Genomic DNA, 19464 nt, shown 5'->3' with positions numbered 1-19464 from the left:
CCACACACACACACACATAGACACACACACACAGACACAGACACAGACACACACACACACACACACACACACACACACACACACACACACACACACACACACACACACACACACACACACACACACACACATACACAGACACTCTTACGCTGGTTCTGGAACATGTGGACCTGCATCTCGACCAGGGGGAAGGACTGTCTGAAGCTGTATGTCACAGAGGTCTTCTTCTTCTGGAAGATCTTGGTTACCTTTAAGGGAGAAGAGGGAAACCAGGTCTCTTTATGATCCCAGCTAGCACACAACGTTCTGAGAACGTTAGAGCTTGGTAAGAGCCTGGTTTTCCTATGGTTATTTTACGTACAACCTTCCCACGACATTCTGGGAACGCTGCCTGATAGTTAATAGGTTTTGGGAACGTTCTCAGCACATTTATTAAGGAACTTGACGTTATTGTCTTGGTATTTCGTTACTTTAACAAAAACGTTTCCTAAAAGTTCAAACATGGTTGCATTTCTATTTTAAATAATGTTCTAGGGACGTTCTCCAACTGGTTTGAAATTGGGGAACGTTCTCTAATAACGTTCAGAGAACGTTAAGAAACAAGGTGGGCATTTTTCAGTACTTCAGCGTGAGGTTTCCTACAGTTTTCCTCGTGGTTCGAATTAAAGTCATGTTCTCAAACTGGTTTTCAGAGAACGTTAAGAAAACAGTCCATAAAAACAAAAACACAAACAAGAAAAATATTAGTAACGTTCAGAGAACATTCTAAGAGTGTTGATGTCACGCCCTGACCTTAGTTATCTATGTTTTCTGTATTATTTTGGTCAGGTCAGGGTGTGACGAGGGTGGGTATGCTTGTTATGAATTGTCTAGGGTTTTTGTAGATCTATGGAGTGTTTGTAAGTCTAGGTAATTGTAGGTCTATGGTGGCCTGAATTGGTTCCCAATCAGAGGCAGCTGTTTATCGTTGTCTCTGATTGGGGATCATATTTAGGTAGCCATTTTCCCTTTTGGTTTGTTGGGTTCTTGTCTACGTGTAGTTGCCTGTCAGCACTCGGTTGGTATAGCTTCACGTTCGTTTTGTTACTTTGTTTCGTGTTATTTCTTCATTAAAAAGAAGAATGTCATTCATATCACGCTGCTCCTTGGTCTCCTCATTACAACGGACGTGACAGTTGCTTTAAAACAGTGTACATTCTGTTCTCTGCATTAACAAAACTCTCTATATCCTCTATCATGTAAAGTGTGTTGGCCCACTGATGTGCCTCAGACGTAACCCATCCGATGGCTCACAGGTGAGTCTTACCACGAGCAGGTCGTTGAAGAGGAAGACTTCTCTCTGGTGGACTCCAGTCCTCTGGCTTCTGTTAGGGTCAGGCACCTCGTACAGCTGGCAGCAACACACCAATCTGCGGTGGGGCAGCGAGAGCACCTACACACACATTATTATTACTATTCACAGAGACAGAACCTGGCAGACAGAACCTGGCAGACAGAACCTGGCAGACAGAACCTGGCAGACAGAACCTGGCAGACAGAACCTGGCAGACAGAACCTGGCAGACAGAACCTGGCAGACAGAACCTAGCAGACAGAACCTGGCAGACAGAACCTGGCAGAAGACAGAACCTGGCAGACAGAACCTGGCAGACAGAACCTGGCAGCAGACAGAACCTGGCAGCAGACAGAACCTGGTAGACAGAACCTGGTAGACAGAACCTGGCAGCAGACAGAACCTGGTAGACAGAACCTGGCAGCAGACAGAACCTGGTAGACAGAACCTGGCAGCAGACAGAACCTGGTAGACAGAACCTGGCAGCAGACAGAACCTGGCAGCAGACAGAACCTGGCAGCAGACAGAACCTGGTAGACAGAACCTGGTAGACAGAACCTGGTAGACAGAACCTGGCAGACAGAACCTGGCAGACAGAACCTGGCAGACAGAACCTGGTAGCAACTCCTCTACACACAGCAGTGTGGCAGTGAGAGCACCTCCACGACATAGAGAGGTTAGTTTGCAGTTCAGGATTAACAGCTCCAATATACAATTAAGCGTAAATGTTTACAGAATCCGACTTCATATCAGGCAACATTTGAGCCTGCCTACAGTATGGGGTTTCCCCCCCACTAACCATGGGTATATCTACTACCTACAGTATGGGGTTACCCCCCCACTAACCATGGGTATATCTACTACCTACAGTATGGGGTTACCCCCCCACTAACCATGGGTATATCTACTACCTACAGTATGGGGTTACCCCCCCCACTAACCATGGGTATATCTACTACCTACAGTATGGGGTTACCCCCCCCACTAACCATGGGTATATCTTCTACCTACAGTATGGGGTTACCCCCCCCCCCCACTAACCATGGGTATATCTACTACCTACAGTATGGGGTTACCCCCCCCACTAACCATGGGTATATCTTCTACCTAGAGTATGGGGTTACCCCCCCCCCCCACTAACCATGGGTATATCTACTACCTACAGTATGGGGTTACCCCCCCCACTAACCATGGGTATATCTACTACCTACAGTATGGGGTTATCCCCCCCCCCCCCCTAACCATGGGTATATCTACTACCTACAGTATGGGGTTTCCCCCCCACTAACCATGGGTATATCTACTACCTACAGTATGGGGTTACCCCCCCCACTAACCATGGGTATATCTACTACCTACAGTATGGTGTTACCCCCCCCACTAACCATGGGTATATCTACTACCTAAAGTATGGTGTTACCCCCCCCCCACTAACCATGGGTATATCTACTACCTACAGTATGGTGTTACCCCCCCCCCACTAACCATGGGTATATCTACTACCTACAGTATGGGGTTACCCCCCCCCCCTAACCATGGGTATATCTACTACCTACAGTATGGGGTTACCCCCCCCCACTAACCATGGGTATATCTACTACCTACAGTATGGGGTTACCCCCCCCACTACCATGGGTATATCTACTACCTACAGTATGGGGTTACCCCCCCACTAACCATGGGTATATCTACTACCTACAGTATGGGGTTACCCCCCCCCCCCCCCCCCACTAACCATGGGTATATCTACTACCTACAGTATGGGGTTACCCCCCCCCACTAACCATGGGTATATCTTCTACCTACAGTATGGGGTTACCCCCCCCCCCCACTAACCATGGGTGTATCTACTACCTACAGTATGGGGTTACCCCCCCCACTAACCATGGGTATATCTACTACCTACAGTATGGGGTTACCCCCCCCACTAACCATGGGTATATCTACTACCTACAGTATGGGGTTACCCCCCCCACTAACCATGGGTATATCTACTACCTACAGTATGGGGTTACCCCCCCACTAACCATGGGTATATCTACTAACTACAGTATGGGGTTACCCCCCCCCAATAACCATGGGTATATCTACTACCTACAGTATGGGGTTACCCCCCCCCCCACCACTAACCATGGGTATATCTACTACCTACAGTATGGGGTTACCCCCCCACTAACCATGGGTATATCTACTACCTACAGTATGGGGTTACCCCCCCTAACCATGGGTATATCTACTACCTACAGTATGGGGTTATCCCCCCCCCCCCCCCTAACCATGGGTATATCTACTACCTACAGTATGGGGTTACCCCCCCACTAACCATGGGTATATCTACTACCTACAGTATGGGGTTACCCCCCCCCCCCCCCCTAACCATGGGTATATCTACTACCTACAGTATGGGGTTATCCCCCCCCCCCCCCCCCCTAACCATGGGTATATCTACTACCTACAGTATGGGGTTACCCCCCCACTAACCATGGGTATATCTACTACCTACAGTATGGGGTTACCCCCCCCCCACTAACCGTGGGTATATCTACTACCTACAGTATGGGGTTACCCCCCCCACTAACCATGGGTATATCTACTACCTACAGTATGGGGTTACCCCCCCCCCCCCCACTAACCATGGGTATATCTACTACCTACAGTATGGGGTTACCCCCCCCACTAACCATGGGTATATCTACTACCTACAGTATGGGGTTACCCCCCCCCCCCACTAACCATGGGTATATCTACTACCTACAGTATGGGGTTACCCCCCCCACTAACCATGGGTATATCTACTACCTACAGTATGGGGTTACCCCCCCCACTAACCATGGGTATATCTACTACCTACAGTATGGGGTTTCCCCCCCCACTAACCATGGGTATATCTACTACCTACAGTATGGGGTTACCCCCCCACTAACCATGGGTATATCTAATACCTACAGTATGGGGTTACCCCCCCCACTAACCATGGGTATATCTACTACCTACAGTATGGGGTTACCCCCCCCCACTAACCATGGGTATATCTACTACCTACAGTATGGGGTTACCCCCCCCCACTAACCATGGGTATATCTAATACCTACAGTATGGGGTTACCCCCCCCACTAACCATGGGTATATCTACTACCTACAGTATGGGGTTACCCCCCCCCACTAACCATGGGTATATCTACTACGTACAGTATGGGGTTACCCCCCCCCACTAACCATGGGTATATCTACTACCTACAGTATGGGGTTACCCCCCCCCCCCACTAACCATGGGTATATCTACTACCTACAGTATGGGGTTACCCCCCCCACTAACCATGGGTATATCTACTACCTACAGTATGGGGTTACCCCCCCCCCCCCACCACTAACCATGGGTATATCTACTACCTACAGTATGGGGTTACCCCCCCCCCACTAACCATGGGTATATCTACTACCTACAGTATGGGGTAACCCCCCCCCACTAACCATGGGTATATCTACTACCTACAGTATGGGGTTACCCCCCCCCAACTAACCATGGGTATATCTACTACCTACAGTATGGTGTTACCCCCCCCCCCCCCCACTAACCATGGGTATATCTACTACCTACAGTATGGGGTTACCCCCCCCACTAACTATGGGTATATCTACTACCTACAGTATGGGGTTACCCCCCCCCACTAACCATGGGTATATCTACTACCTACAGTATGGGGTTACCCCCCCCACTAACCATGGGTATATCTACTACCTACAGTATGGGGTTACCCCCCCCCCCCCCCCCACTAACCATGGGTATATCTACTACCTACAGTGTGGGGTTACCCCCCCCCCCCCCCCACTAACCATGGGTATATCTACTACCTACAGTATGGGTTTACCTCCCCCCCACTAACCATGGGTATATCTACTACCTACAGTATGGGGTTACCCCCCCCCCACTAACCATGGGTATATCTACTACCTACAGTATGGGGTTACCCCCCCCCCCCCCCACTAACCATGGGTATATCTACTACCTACAGTATGGGGTTACCCCCCCCCCCCACTAACCATGGGTATATCTACTACCTACAGTATGGGGTTACCCCCCCACTAACGATGGGTATATCTACTACCTACAGTATGGGGTTACCCCCCCCCCCCCCCCACTAACCATGGGTATATCTACTACCTACAGTATGGGGTTACCCCCCCCCCCCCCCACTAACCATGGGTATATCTACTACCTACAGTATGGGGTTACCCCCCCACTAACCATGGGTATATCTACTACCTACAGTATGGGGTTACCCCCCCCCCCCCCACTAACCATGGGTATATCTACTACCTACAGTATGGGGTTACCCCCCCACTAACCATGGGTATATCTACTACCTACAGTATGGGGTTACCCCCCCACTAACCATGGGTATATCTACTACCTACAGTATGGGGTTACCCCCCCCACTAACCATGGGTATATCTACTACCTACAGTATGGGGTTACCCCCCCCCACTAACCATGGGTATATCTACTACCTACAGTACACAGTCCGTGGAGTAGACATTTGTGACCAGTAACAAGAGGCATTTGATGGCAGTTACGTTTGAATATATCTTTTGTTTTAAATCCATAAAAATGCTTTCTTGAACATGTGAACTTTCATGTGTCTTAATAACAAACTTTGTATGGGATCTTCAAATATGAACACACCTTTTACAATCATGAGCCTCGTTTGGCTACGGAGAAAGCACCGCGCTATACAGGTAGAGAGAGACAGGATGCTTCCTGGCTCGTCATGATTGGCTGGAGATAATGGTGTGCTTGGACATGCCCGAGAGATGAGTCCCGATTGGTCTGCCAGGCTTCTGTCTATAACAGAACGGGGCGCTTCCCTAAAAATGTTTAGTTACGAGAATCATAAGTGCTTTATATAGGTCTATTATGCATTTTGTATAAACAAATAGCATATTCTATAATTGTGGTACAACCAAGGTAAACTATTCTGCAATAGACACTCTTCACTACTGCAGATTTTTTGGAAATATATAGTTTTTGGACAAATGCAAAAGTGTTGCTACAGCTCGCACGAATATCGCTGTCCTGAATTTAGCTGGGTTTAAGTAGAGCGACTACTTCCTGGAGGACAATAGCATGCTGACTCACATGTTTACATGTGTGGGTGGGGCTAAGGATTAAGAGGGTGTTAGTAACAATGTTGAATGTGCGTACACAAAAGAAGAACTCTCTAGAAAGTGTGAAAATCTCGTCAGTCTTTGATAAGGGCATTTTCTCCTACTTGTCTCTGAAGAAGAAGGGGATAACACGTTGATTACCTTTTAAAGCAGGAGACCTTCCCCACGTTTCTCACTAACTACAGCGATATACCATTGAAAATAAAATAAAATCTGAGTCTGTACTTTCCTAAATTTTTACTTTCATAAAATGCTAAAATAAGATAATCACTTTAGATTGGATACAACGTCAATAGAGAAATCGAGACATATTTATACTGTATGTTGACTTACAGGCTTCTTGCCAACCAGAACCTTCTCCACAGCCTGTACTTGAGAGACGTGGTCATCGTTGGCGCGTAGCTCCCACTTCTCTATCCGATGGTAGATCCCTACTAACAGGTCTCTGGGAATGTCCTGACCGTTATCCACTCCTGGGAAACAAACCACACACAGAGAAAGAAAGTGATTTACAAATTCTACTATAAAACATTCCCTGACGTTCTGTAGAAGAAGAGGAAGAGACGACGAGGAGGATAGAAGGGAAAGTCTGAGACGGGCCAATGAAGTGTGAGAAATAGACGTCGTACACTCTTCTGGTTGTCTGTTTTTTACGAGTAAGAATGGAGAAGTAAAAACAGGTCGTCACTTTTACCTCAGGTTCTGTAAAAACAGGTCGTCACTTTTACCTCAGGTTCTGAAAAAACAGGTCATCACTTTTACCTCAGGTTCTGAAAAAACAGGTCATCACTTTTACCTCAGGTTCTGAAAAAACAGGTCGTCACTTTTACCTCAGGTTCTGAAAAAACAGGTCGTCACTTTTACCTCAGGTTCTGAAAAAACAGGTCGTCACTTTTACCTCAGGTTCTGTAAAAACAGGTCGTCACTTTTACCTCAGGTTCTGTAAAAACAGGTCGTCACTTTTACCTCAGGTTCTGAAAAAACAGGTCGTCACTTTTACCTCAGGTTCTGTAAAAACAGGTCGTCACTTTTACCTCAGGTTCTGAAAAAACAGGTCGTCACTTTTACCTCAGGTTCTGAAAAAACAGGTCGTCACTTTTACCTCAGGTTCTGAAAAAACAGGTCGTCACTTTTACCTCAGGTTCTGAAAAAACAGGTCGTCACTTTTACCTCAGGTTCTGAAAAAACAGGTCATCACTTTTACCTCAGGTTCTGTAAAAACAGGTCGTCACTTTTACCTCAGGTTCTGAAAAAACAGGTCGTCACTTTTACCTCAGGTTCTGAAAAAACAGGTCGTCACTTTTACCTCAGGTTCTGAAAAAACAGGTCGTCACTTTTACCTCAGGTTCTGAAAAAACAGGTCGTCACTTTTACCTCAGGTTCTGAAAAAAACAGTCAGCATCTTCCTCACCTCTAAGGTTTTTGATGAAGTCCTCCAGCTTCATCTTCCTCTCTGGTTTGACGTTGGGAGAGTACATGTCTGTGTTGAGGAGGATGATGGCGAAGGCCAGGATGAAGATCGTGTCGGGGTTCTGGAACTGCCGGATCAGCACCGGGTTACTCACACAGTACCGCTGACTGGAGGTGAGTGGGGGAGAAAGGGGAGAGACAGAGAGAGATTAGATATGAAGCAGAAAAAACTAAAATACAAAATGAATACTGTTGTGCACAACACAAACTATCCAAACAAAAAAAAGATTCATAAAAGTCTATAAATCCACAGGTCTTACTATAATCCTGCTGTTACCTGAAAGCCTCGATCAGTCTCTCCACCTTCTGGGCCTCGCCCTGGACTTTGATCTGAGCCTGGAACTTCCTGAGGGCTTCATCCAGATCCATCCCTGAGAAGTCCATCTCATCTACCACACAACTGGACAAGGGATAGAGAGAGGAGAGAGGGAGGAAGGATGAAGAGAGGGAGGAAGAATGAAGAGAGGGAGAGAGGGGGGAAGGATGAAGAGAGGGAGGAAGGATGAAGAGAGGGAGAGAGGGAGGAAGGATGAAGAGAGGGAGAGAGGGAGGAAAGATGAAGAGAGGAGAAAGGGGGGGAAGGATTAGGAGGGAGAGAGGGAGGAAGGATGAAGAGAGGGAGAGGGGGGAAGGATGAAGAGAGGAGAAAGGGGGGGAAGGATGAAGAGGGAGAGAGGGAGGAAGGATGAAGAGAGGGAGAGGGGGGAAGGATGAAGAGAGGAGAAAGGGGGGGAAGGATGAAGAGGGAGAGAGGGAGGAAGGATGAAGAGAGGGAGAGAGGGATGAAGAGAGGGAGAGAGGGAGGAAGGATGATGAGGGAGAGAGGGATGAAGAGAGGGAGAGAGAGAGGAAGGATGATGAGGAGGAAGAATGGAGAAAAGGAGGAAGGATGATGAGAGGGAAAGAGGGAGGAAGGATGAAGAGAGGGAAGAAGGATGATGAGAGGGAGGGAAGGATGAAGAGAGGGATGAAGGATGATGAGAGGGAGGGAAGGATGAAGAGAGGGATGAAGGATGATGAGAGGGAGGGAAGGATGAAGAGAGGGATGAAGGATGATGAGAGGGAGGGAAGGATGAAGAGAAGGAGGAAGGATGAAGAGGGAGAAAGGATGAAGAGAGGGAGGAAGGATGATGAGGGAGGAAGGATGATGAGAGGGAGGGAAGGATGAAGAGAAGGAGGAAGGATGAAGAGGGAGAAAGGATGAAGAGAGGGAGGAAGGATGATGAGAGGGAGGGAAGGATGAAGAGAGGGATGAAGGATGAAGAGAGGGATGAAGGATGAAGAGAGGGAGGAAGGATGAAGAGAGGGATGAAGGATGAAGAGAGGGATGAAGGATGAAGAGAGGGATGAAGGATGAAGAGAGGGAGGAAGGATGAAGAGAGGGATGAAGGATGAAGAGAGGGATGAAGGATGAAGAGAGGGATGAAGGATGAAGAGAGGGATGAAGGATGAAGAGAGGGAGGAATGATGAAGAGAGGGAGGAAGGATGATGAGAGGGAGGGAAGGATGAAGAGAGGGATGAAGGATGAAGAGAGGGAGGAAGGATGAAGAGAAGGAGGAAGGATGAAGAGGGAGAAAGGATGAAGAGAGGGAGGAAGAATGAAGAGAAGGAGGAAAGATGATGAGAGGGAGAGATGGAGGAAGGATGAAGAGAGGGGGGAAGGATGATGAGAGGGAGGAAGGAAAATGAGAGGGAGGGAAGGATGAAGAGAAGGAGGAAGGATGATGAGAGGGAGGAAGGATGATGAGAGGGAGGTAGAATGATGAGAGGGAGGAAGGAAAATGAGAGGGAGGGAAGGATGAAGAGAAGGAGGAAGGATGAAGAGGGAGGAAGGATGAAGAGAGGGAGGAATGATGAAGAGAGGGAGGAAGGATGAGGAGAGGGAGGGAAGGATGAAGAGAAGGAGGAAGGATGAAGAGAGGGAGGAAGGATGATGAGAGGGAGGAAGAATGATGAGAGGGAGGAAGGAAAATGAGAGGGAGGGAAGGATGAAGAGAAGAAGGAAGGATGAAGGATGAAGAGGGGGGAAGGATGAAGAGAGGGAGGAATGATGAAGAGAGGGAGGAAGGATGATGAGAGGGAGAGATGGAGGAAGGATGAAGAGAGGGGGGAAGGATGAAGAAAGGGGGGAAGGATGAAGAGAGGGAGGAAGGGAGGAAGGATGATGAGAGGGAGAGAGGGAGGGAAGGATGAAGGGAGGGAGGAAGGATGATGAGGGGGAGGGAGGATGAAGAGAGGGAGAGAGGAGGGAGAGAGGATGAAGAGAGGGAGGGAAGGATGAAGAGAGGGAGAGAGGGAGGAAGGTAGAAGAGAGGGAGGGAGGAAGGATGATAAGAGGGAGGAAAGATGAAGAGAGGGAGAAAGGATGATGAGGGAAGAAGGATGATGAGAGGGAGGGAGGATGAAGAGAGAGGAGGAAGAATGATGAGAGGGAGGGAAGGATGAAGAGAGGGCGAGAGGATGAAGAGAGGGAGAGAGGAGGGAGAGAGGGAGAGAGGGAGGAAGGTAGAAGAGAGGGAGGGAAGGATGAAAAGAGGGAGAAAGAGAGGAAGGATGAGGAGAGGGAGAGAGAGAGGAAGGATGAAGAGAGGGAGGGAGGATGAAGAGAGGGAGGAAGGATGAAGAGAGGGAGGAAGGAAAGGGGAAGCCAGGAAGAGAGGGACAGAGTCATCACAGAGGAAATAGATAACAGGGACTGTAAGAAAAATGGACAATAAAGTTTCCTTCTACTAAAGGAGCGAGAGCGAGAGAGTCAGAACACGATACTGTATAGTTGACTGATTAGAGTCAGACAGAACACGATACCGTATAGTTGACTGATTAGAGTCAGACAGAACACGATACTGTATAGTTGACTGATTAGAGTCAGACAGAACACGATACTGTATAGTTGACTGATTAGAGTCAGACAGAACATGATACTGTATAGTTGACTGATTAGAGTCAGACAGAAAACGATACTGTATAGTTGACTGATTAGAGTCAGACAGAACACGATACCATACAGTTGACTGATTAGAGTCAGACAGAACACGATACCGTATAGTTGACTGATTAGAGTCAGACAGAACACAATACTGTATAGTTGACTGATTAGAGTCAGACAGAACACGATACCGTATAGTTGACTGATTAGAGTCAGACAGAAAACGATACTGTATAGTTGACTGATTAGTCAGACAGAACACGATACTGTATAGTTGACTGATTAGAGTCAGACAGTAGTTGACTGATTAGAGTCAGACAGTAGTTGACTGATTAGAGTCAGACAGAACACAATACTGTATAGTTGACTGATTAGAGTCAGACAGAACACGATACTGTATAGTTGACTGATTAGAGTCAGACAGAACACGATACTGTATAGTTGACTGATTAGAGTCAGACAGAACACGATACCATATAGTTGACTGATTAGAGTCAGACAGAACACGATACTGTATAGTTGACTGATTAGAGTCAGACAGAACACGATACTGTATAGTTGACTGATTAGAGTCAGACAGAACACGATACTGTATAGTTGACTGATTAGAGTCAGACAGAACACGATACTGTATAGTTGACTGATTAGAGTCAGACAGAACACGATACCGTATAGTTGACTGATTAGAGTCAGACAGAACACGATACTGTATAGTTGACTGATTAGAGTCAGACAGAACACGATACTGTATAGTTGACTGATTAGAGTCAGACAGAACACGATACTGTATAGTTGACTGATTAGTCAGACAGAACACGATACTGTATAGTTGACTGATTAGAGTCAGACAGAACACGATACCGTATAGTTGACTGATTAGAGTCAGACAGAACATGATACTGTATAGTTGACTGATTAGAGTCAGACAGAACACGATACTGTATAGTTGACTGATTAGAGTCAGACAGAACACGATACCGTATAGTTGACTGATTAGAGTCAGACAGAACACGATACTGTATAGTTGACTGATTAGAGTCAGACAGAACACGATACTGTATAGTTGACTGATTAGAGTCAGACAGAACACGATACTGTATAGTTGACTGATTAGAGTCAGACAGAACACGATACTGTATAGTTGACTGATTAGAGTCAGACAGAAGACGATACCGTATAGTTGACTGATTAGAGTCAGACAGAACACAATACTGTATAGTTGACTGATTAGAGTCAGACAGAACACGATACCGTATAGTTGACTGATTAGAGTCAGACAGAACACGATACTGTATAGTTGACTGATTAGAGTCAGACAGAACACGATACTGTATAGTTGACTGATTAGAGTCAGACAGAACACGATACTGTATAGTTGACTGATTAGAGTCAGACAGTAGTTGACTGATTAGAGTCAGACAGAACACAATACTGTATAGTTGACTGATTAGAGTCAGACAGAACACGATACTGTATAGTTGACTGATTAGAGTCAGACAGAACACGATACCATATAGTTGACTGATTAGAGTCAGACAGAACACGATACCATATAGTTGACTGATAAGAGTCATACAGAACACGATACTGTATAGTTGACTGATTAGAGTCAGACAGAACATGATACTGTATAGTTGACTGATTAGAGTCAGACAGAACACGATACTGTATAGTTGACTGATTAGAGTCAGACAGAACACGATACCATATAGTTGACTGATTAGAGTCAGACAGAACACGATACTGTATAGTTGACTGATTAGAGTCAGACAGAACACGATACTGTATAGTTGACTGATTAGAGTCAGACAGAACATGATACTGTATAGTTGACTGATTAGATTCAGACAGAACACGATACTGTATAGTTGACTGATTAGAGTCAGACAGAACACGATACCAGATAGTTGACTGATTAGAGTCAGACAGAACACGATACCGTATAGTTGACTGATTAGAGTCATACAGAACACGATACTGTATAGTTGACTGATTAGAGTCAGACAGAACATGACACCGTATAGTTGACTGATTAGAGTCAGACAGAACACGATACCGTATAGTTGACTGATTAGAGTCAGACAGAACACGATACCGTATAGTTGACTGATTAGAGTCAGACAGAAAACGATACTGTATAGTTGACTGATTAGTCAGACAGTAGTTGACTGATTAGAGTCAGACAGAACACGATACTGTATAGTTGACTGATTAGAGCCAGACAGAACACGATACTGTATAGTTGACTGATTAGTCAGACAGAACACGATACCGTATAGTTGACTGATTAGAGTCAGACAGAACACGATACCGTATAGTTGACTGATTAGAGTCAGACAGAACACGATACCGTATAGTTGACTGATTAGAGTCAGACAGAAAACGATACTGTATAGTTGACTGATTAGTCAGACAGTAGTTGACTGATTAGAGTCAGACAGAACACGATACTGTATAGTTGACTGATTAGAGCCAGACAGAACACGATACTGTATAGTTGACTGATTAGAGTCATACAGAAAACGATACTGTATAGTTGACTGATTAGAGTCAGACAGAACACGATACCGTATAGTTGACTGATTAGAGTCAGAACACGATACTGTATAGTTGACTGATTAGAGTCAGACAGAAAACGATACTGTATAGTTGACTGATTAGTCAGACAGAACACGATACCGTATAGTTGACTGATTAGAGTCAGACAGAACACGACACTGTATAGTTGACTGATTAGAGTCAGACAGAACACGATACTGTATAGTTGACTGATTAGAGTCAGACAGAACACGATACCGTATAGTTGACTGATTAGAGTCAGAACACGATACTGTATAGTTGACTGATTAGAGTCAGACAGAAAACGATACTGTATAGTTGACTGATTAGTCAGACAGAACACGATACCGTATAGTTGACTGATTAGAGTCAGACAGAACACGATACTGTATAGTTGACTGATTAGAGTCAGACAGAACACAATACTGTATAGTTGACTGATTAGAGTCAGACAGAACACGATACCGTATAGTTGACTGATTAGAGTCAGACAGAACACGATACCGTATAGTTGACTGATTAGAGTCAGACAGAACACGATACCGTATAGTTGACTGATTAGAGTCAGACAGAAAACGATACTGTATAGTTGACTGATTAGTCAGACAGTAGTTGACTGATTAGAGTCAGACAGAACACGATACTGTATAGTTGACTGATTAGAGCCAGACAGAACACGATACTGTATAGTTGACTGATTAGAGTCATACAGAAAACGATACTGTATAGTTGACTGATTAGAGTCAGACAGAACACGATACCGTATAGTTGACTGATTAGAGTCAGAACACGATACTGTATAGTTGACTGATTAGAGTCAGACAGAACACGATACTGTATAGTTGACTGATTAGAGTCAGACAGAACACGATACTGTATAGTTGACTGATTAGAGTCAGACAGAACACGATACCGTATAGTTGACTGATTAGAGTCAGACAGAACACGATACTGTATAGTTGACTGATTAGAGTCAGACAGAACACGATACTGTATAGTTGACTGATTAGTCAGACAGAACACGATACCGTATAGTTGACTGATTAGAGTCAGACAGAACACAATACTGTATAGTTGACTGATTAGAGTCAGACAGAACACGATACCGTATAGTTGACTGATTAGAGTCAGACAGAAAACGATACTGTATAGTTGACTGATTAGTCAGACAGAACACGATACCGTATAGTTGACTGATTAGAGTCAGACAGAACACGATACTGTATAGTTGACTGATTAGAGTCAGACAGAACACGATACCGTATAGTTGACTGATTAGAGTCAGACAGAACACGATACCGTATAGTTGACTGATTAGAGTCAGACAGAACACGATACCGTATAGTTGACTGATTAGAGTCAGACAGAAAACGATACTGTATAGTTGACTGATTAGTCAGACAGTAGTTGACTGATTAGAGTCAGACAGAACACGATACTGTATAGGTGACTGATTAGAGTCAGACAGAACACGATACTGTATAGTTGACTGATTAGAGTCAGACAGAAGACGATACCGTATAGTTGACTGATTAGAGTCAGACAGAAAACGATACTGTATAGTTGACTGATTAGTCAGACAGAACACGATACTGTATAGTTGACTGATTAGAGTCAGACAGTAGTTGACTGATTAGAGTCAGACAGTAGTTGACTGATTAGAGTCAGACAGAACACAATACTGTATAGTTGACTGATTAGAGTCAGACAGAACACGATACTGTATAGTTGACTGATTAGAGTCAGACAGAACACGATACCATATAGTTGACTGATTAGAGTCAGACAGAACAAGATACCGTATAGTTGACTGATTAGAGTCATACAGAACACGATACTGTATAGTTGACTGATTAGAGTCAGACAGAACATGATACTGTATAGTTGACTGATTAGTCAGACAGAACACGATACTGTATAGTTGACTGATTAGTCAGACAGAACACGATACCGTATAGTTGACTGATTAGAGTCAGACAGAACACAATACTGTATAGTTGACTGATTAGAGTCAGACAGAACACGATACCGTATAGTTGACTGATTAGAGTCAGACAGAAAACGATACTGTATAGTTGACTGATTAGTCAGACAGAACACGATACCGTATAGTTGACTGATTAGAGTCAGACAGAACACGATACCGTATAGTTGACTGATTAGAGTCAGACAGAAAACGATACTGTATAGTTGACTGATTAGTCAGACAGAACACGATACTGTATAGTTGACTGATTAGAGTCAGACAGTAGTTGACTGATTAGAGTCATACAGAACATGATACTGTATAGTTGACTGATTAGAGTCAGACAGAACACGATACTGTATAGTTGACTGATTAGAGTCAGACAGAACACGATACTGTATAGTTGACTGATTAGAGTCAGACAGAACACGATACCGTATAGTTGACTGATTAGAGTCAGACAGAACACGATACCGTATAGTTGACTGATTAGAATCAGACAGAACACGATACCGTATAGTTGACTGATTAGAGTCAAAACACGATACTGTATAGTTGACTGATTAGAGTCAGACAGAACACGATACTGTATAGTTGACTGATTAGAGTCAGACAGAACACGATACCAGATAGTTGACTGATTAGAGTCAGACAGAACACGATACCGTATAGTTGACTGATTAGAGTCATACAGAACACGATACTGTATAGTTGACTGATTAGAGTCAGACAGAACATGATACTGTATAGTTGACTGATTAGAGTCAGACGGAACACGATACTGTATAGTTGACTGATTAGAGTCAGACAGAACACGATACCATATAGTTGACTGATTAGAGTCAGACAGAACACGATACTGTATAGTTGACTGATTAGAGTCAGACAGAAGACGATAACGTATAGTTGACTGATTAGAGTCAGACAGAACACAATACTGTATAGTTGACTGATTAGAGTCAGACAGAACACGATACCGTATAGTTGACTGATTAGAGTCAGACAGAAAACGATACTGTATAGTTGACTGATTAGTCAGACAGAACACGATACTGTATAGTTGACTGATTAGAGTCAGACAGTAGTTGACTGATTAGAGTCAGACAGTAGTTGACTGATTAGAGTCAGACAGAACACAATACTGTATAGTTGACTGATTAGAGTCAGACAGAACACGATACTGTATAGTTGACTGATTAGAGTCAGACAGAACACGATACCATATAGTTGACTGATTAGAGTCAGACAGAACACGATACCATATAGTTGACTGATAAGAGTCATACAGAACACGATACTGTATAGTTGACTGATTAGAGTCAGACAGAACATGATACTGTATAGTTGACTGATTAGAGTCAGACAGAACACGATACTGTATAGTTGACTGATTAGAGTCAGACAGAACACGATACCATATAGTTGACTGATTAGAGTCAGACAGAACACGATACTGTATAGTTGACTGATTAGAGTCAGACAGAACACGATACTGTATAGTTGACTGATTAGAGTCAGACAGAACATGATACTGTATAGTTGACTGATTAGAGTCAGACAGAACACGATACTGTATAGTTGACTGATTAGAGTCAGACAGAACACGATACTGTATAGTTGACTGATTAGAGTCAGACAGAACACGATACCGTATAGTTGACTGATTAGTCAGACAGAACACGATACTGTATAGTTGACTGATTAGAGTCAGACAGAACACGATACTGTATAGTTGACTGATTAGTCAGACAGAACACGATACTGTATAGTTGACTGATTAGAGTCAGACAGTAGTTGACTGATTAGAGTCAGACAGTAGTTGACTGATTAGAGTCAGACAGAACACAATACTGTATAGTTGACTGATTAGAGTCAGACAGAACACGATACTGTATAGTTGACTGATTAGAGTCAGACAGAACACGATACCATATAGTTGACTGATTAGAGTCAGACAGAACACGATACCGTATAGTTGACTGATTAGAGTCATACAGAACACGATACTGTATAGTTGACTGATTAGAGTCAGACAGAACATGATACTGTATAGTTGACTGATTAGAGTCAGACAGAACACGATACTGTACAGTTGACTGATTAGAGTCAGACAGAACACGATACCATATAGTTGACTGATTAGAGTCAGACAGAACACGATACTGTATAGTTGACTGATTAGAGTCAGACAGAACACGATACCGTATAGTTGACTGATTAGAGTCAGACAGTAGTTAACTGATTAGAGTCAGTCAGTAGTTGACTGATTAGAGTCAGACAGTAGTTGACTGATTAGAGTCCGTCAGTAGTTGACTGATTAGAGTCAGACAGTAGTTGAATGATTAGAGTCAGACAGAACACGATACTGTATAGTTGACTGATTAGAGTCAGACAGAACACGATACCGTTTAGTTGACTGATTAGTCAGACAGAACACGATACTGTATAGTTGACTGATTAGAGTCAGACAGAACACGATACCGTATAGTTGACTGATTAGAGTCAGACAGAACACGATACCGTATAGTTGACTGATTAGAGTCAGAACACGATACTGTATAGTTGACTGATTAGAGTCAGACAGAAAACGATACTGTATAGTTGACTGATTAGTCAGACAGAACACGATACCGTATAGTTGACTGATTAGAGTCAGACAGAACACGATACTGTATAGTTGACTGATTAGAGTCAGACAGAACACGATACTGTATAGTTGACTGATTAGAGTCAGACAGAACACGATACCGTATAGTTGACTGATTAGAGTCAGACAGAACACGATACCGTATAGTTGACTGATTAGAGTCAGACAGAAAACGATACTGTATAGTTGACTGATTAGTCAGACAGTAGTTGACTGATTAGAGTCAGACAGTAGTTGACTGATTAGAGTCATACAGAACATGATACTGTATAGTTGACTGATTAGAGTCAGACAGAACACGATACTGTATAGTTGACTGATTAGAGTCAGACAGAACACGATACCGTATAGTTGACTGATTAGAGTCAGACAGAAAACGATACTGTATAGTTGACTGATTAGTCAGACAGAACACGATACTGTATAGTTGACTGATTAGAGTCAGACAGTAGTTGACTGATTAGAGTCATACAGAACATGATACTGTATAGTTGACTGATTAGAGTCAGACAGAACACGATACTGTATAGTTGACTGATTAGAGTCAGACAGAACACGATACTGTATAGTTGACTGATTAGAGTCAGACAGAACACGATACCGTATAGTTGACTGATTAGAGTCAGACAGAACACGATACCGTATAGTTGACTGATTAGAGTCAGACAGAACACGATACTGTATAGTTGACTGATTAGAGTCAGACAGAACACGATACTGTATAGTTGACTGATTAGAGTCAGACAGAACACGATACCAGATAGTTGACTGATTAGAGTCAGACAGAACACGATACCGTATAGTTGACTGATTAGAGTCATACAGAACACGATACTGTATAGTTGACTGATTAGAGTCAGACAGAACATGATACTGTATAGTTGACTGATTAGAGTCAGACAGAACACGATACTGTATAGTTGACTGATTAGAGTCAGACAGAACACGATACCATATAGTTGACTGATTAGAGTCAGACAGAACACGATACTGTATAGTTGACTGATTAGAGTCAGACAGAACACGATACTGTATAGTTGACTGATTAGAGTCAGACAGAACACGATACCGTATAGTTGACTGATTAGTCAGACAGAACACGATACTGTATAGTTGACTGATTAGAGTCAGACAGAACACGATACTGTATAGTTGACTGATTAGAGTCAGACAGAACACGATACTGTATAGTTGACTGATTAGAGTCAGACAGAACACGATACCGTATAGTTGACTGATTAGTCAGACAGAACACGATACTGTATAGTTGACTGATTAGAGTCAGACAGAACACGATACTGTATAGTTGACTGATTAGAGTCAGACAGAACACGATACTGTATAGGTGACTGATTAGAGTCAGACAGAACACGATACTGTATAGTTGACTGATTAGA

At 43.9% G+C, this 19464-nt stretch overlaps 1 protein-coding gene across 1 annotated transcript in view; it reads right to left on the bottom strand.

The window, feature by feature from the left end:
- The window catches only part of LOC129861394 (IQ motif and SEC7 domain-containing protein 2-like), a 43688-nt gene extending 35290 nt beyond the window's left edge, over positions 1–8398 (bottom strand). The window contains exons 1-5 of the mRNA XM_055932792.1: positions 8246–8398; positions 7910–8076; positions 6832–6971; positions 1307–1432; positions 149–248 (exon numbers count right to left, since the gene is read on the bottom strand). Coding sequence (XP_055788767.1) covers positions 149–248; positions 1307–1432; positions 6832–6971; positions 7910–8076; positions 8246–8352 — 640 coding nt within the window. The 5' untranslated portion in view covers positions 8353–8398. The remainder of the gene's footprint in view (positions 1–148; positions 249–1306; positions 1433–6831; positions 6972–7909; positions 8077–8245) is intronic.
- Positions 8399–19464: the final 11066 nt, after the last annotated feature.

This window comes from Salvelinus fontinalis, chromosome 8 (genome assembly GCF_029448725.1).
Source record: "Salvelinus fontinalis isolate EN_2023a chromosome 8, ASM2944872v1, whole genome shotgun sequence".
NCBI lineage: Eukaryota > Metazoa > Chordata > Actinopteri > Salmoniformes > Salmonidae > Salvelinus > Salvelinus fontinalis.
This window is presented reverse-complemented; position numbering and strand designations above follow the sequence as displayed.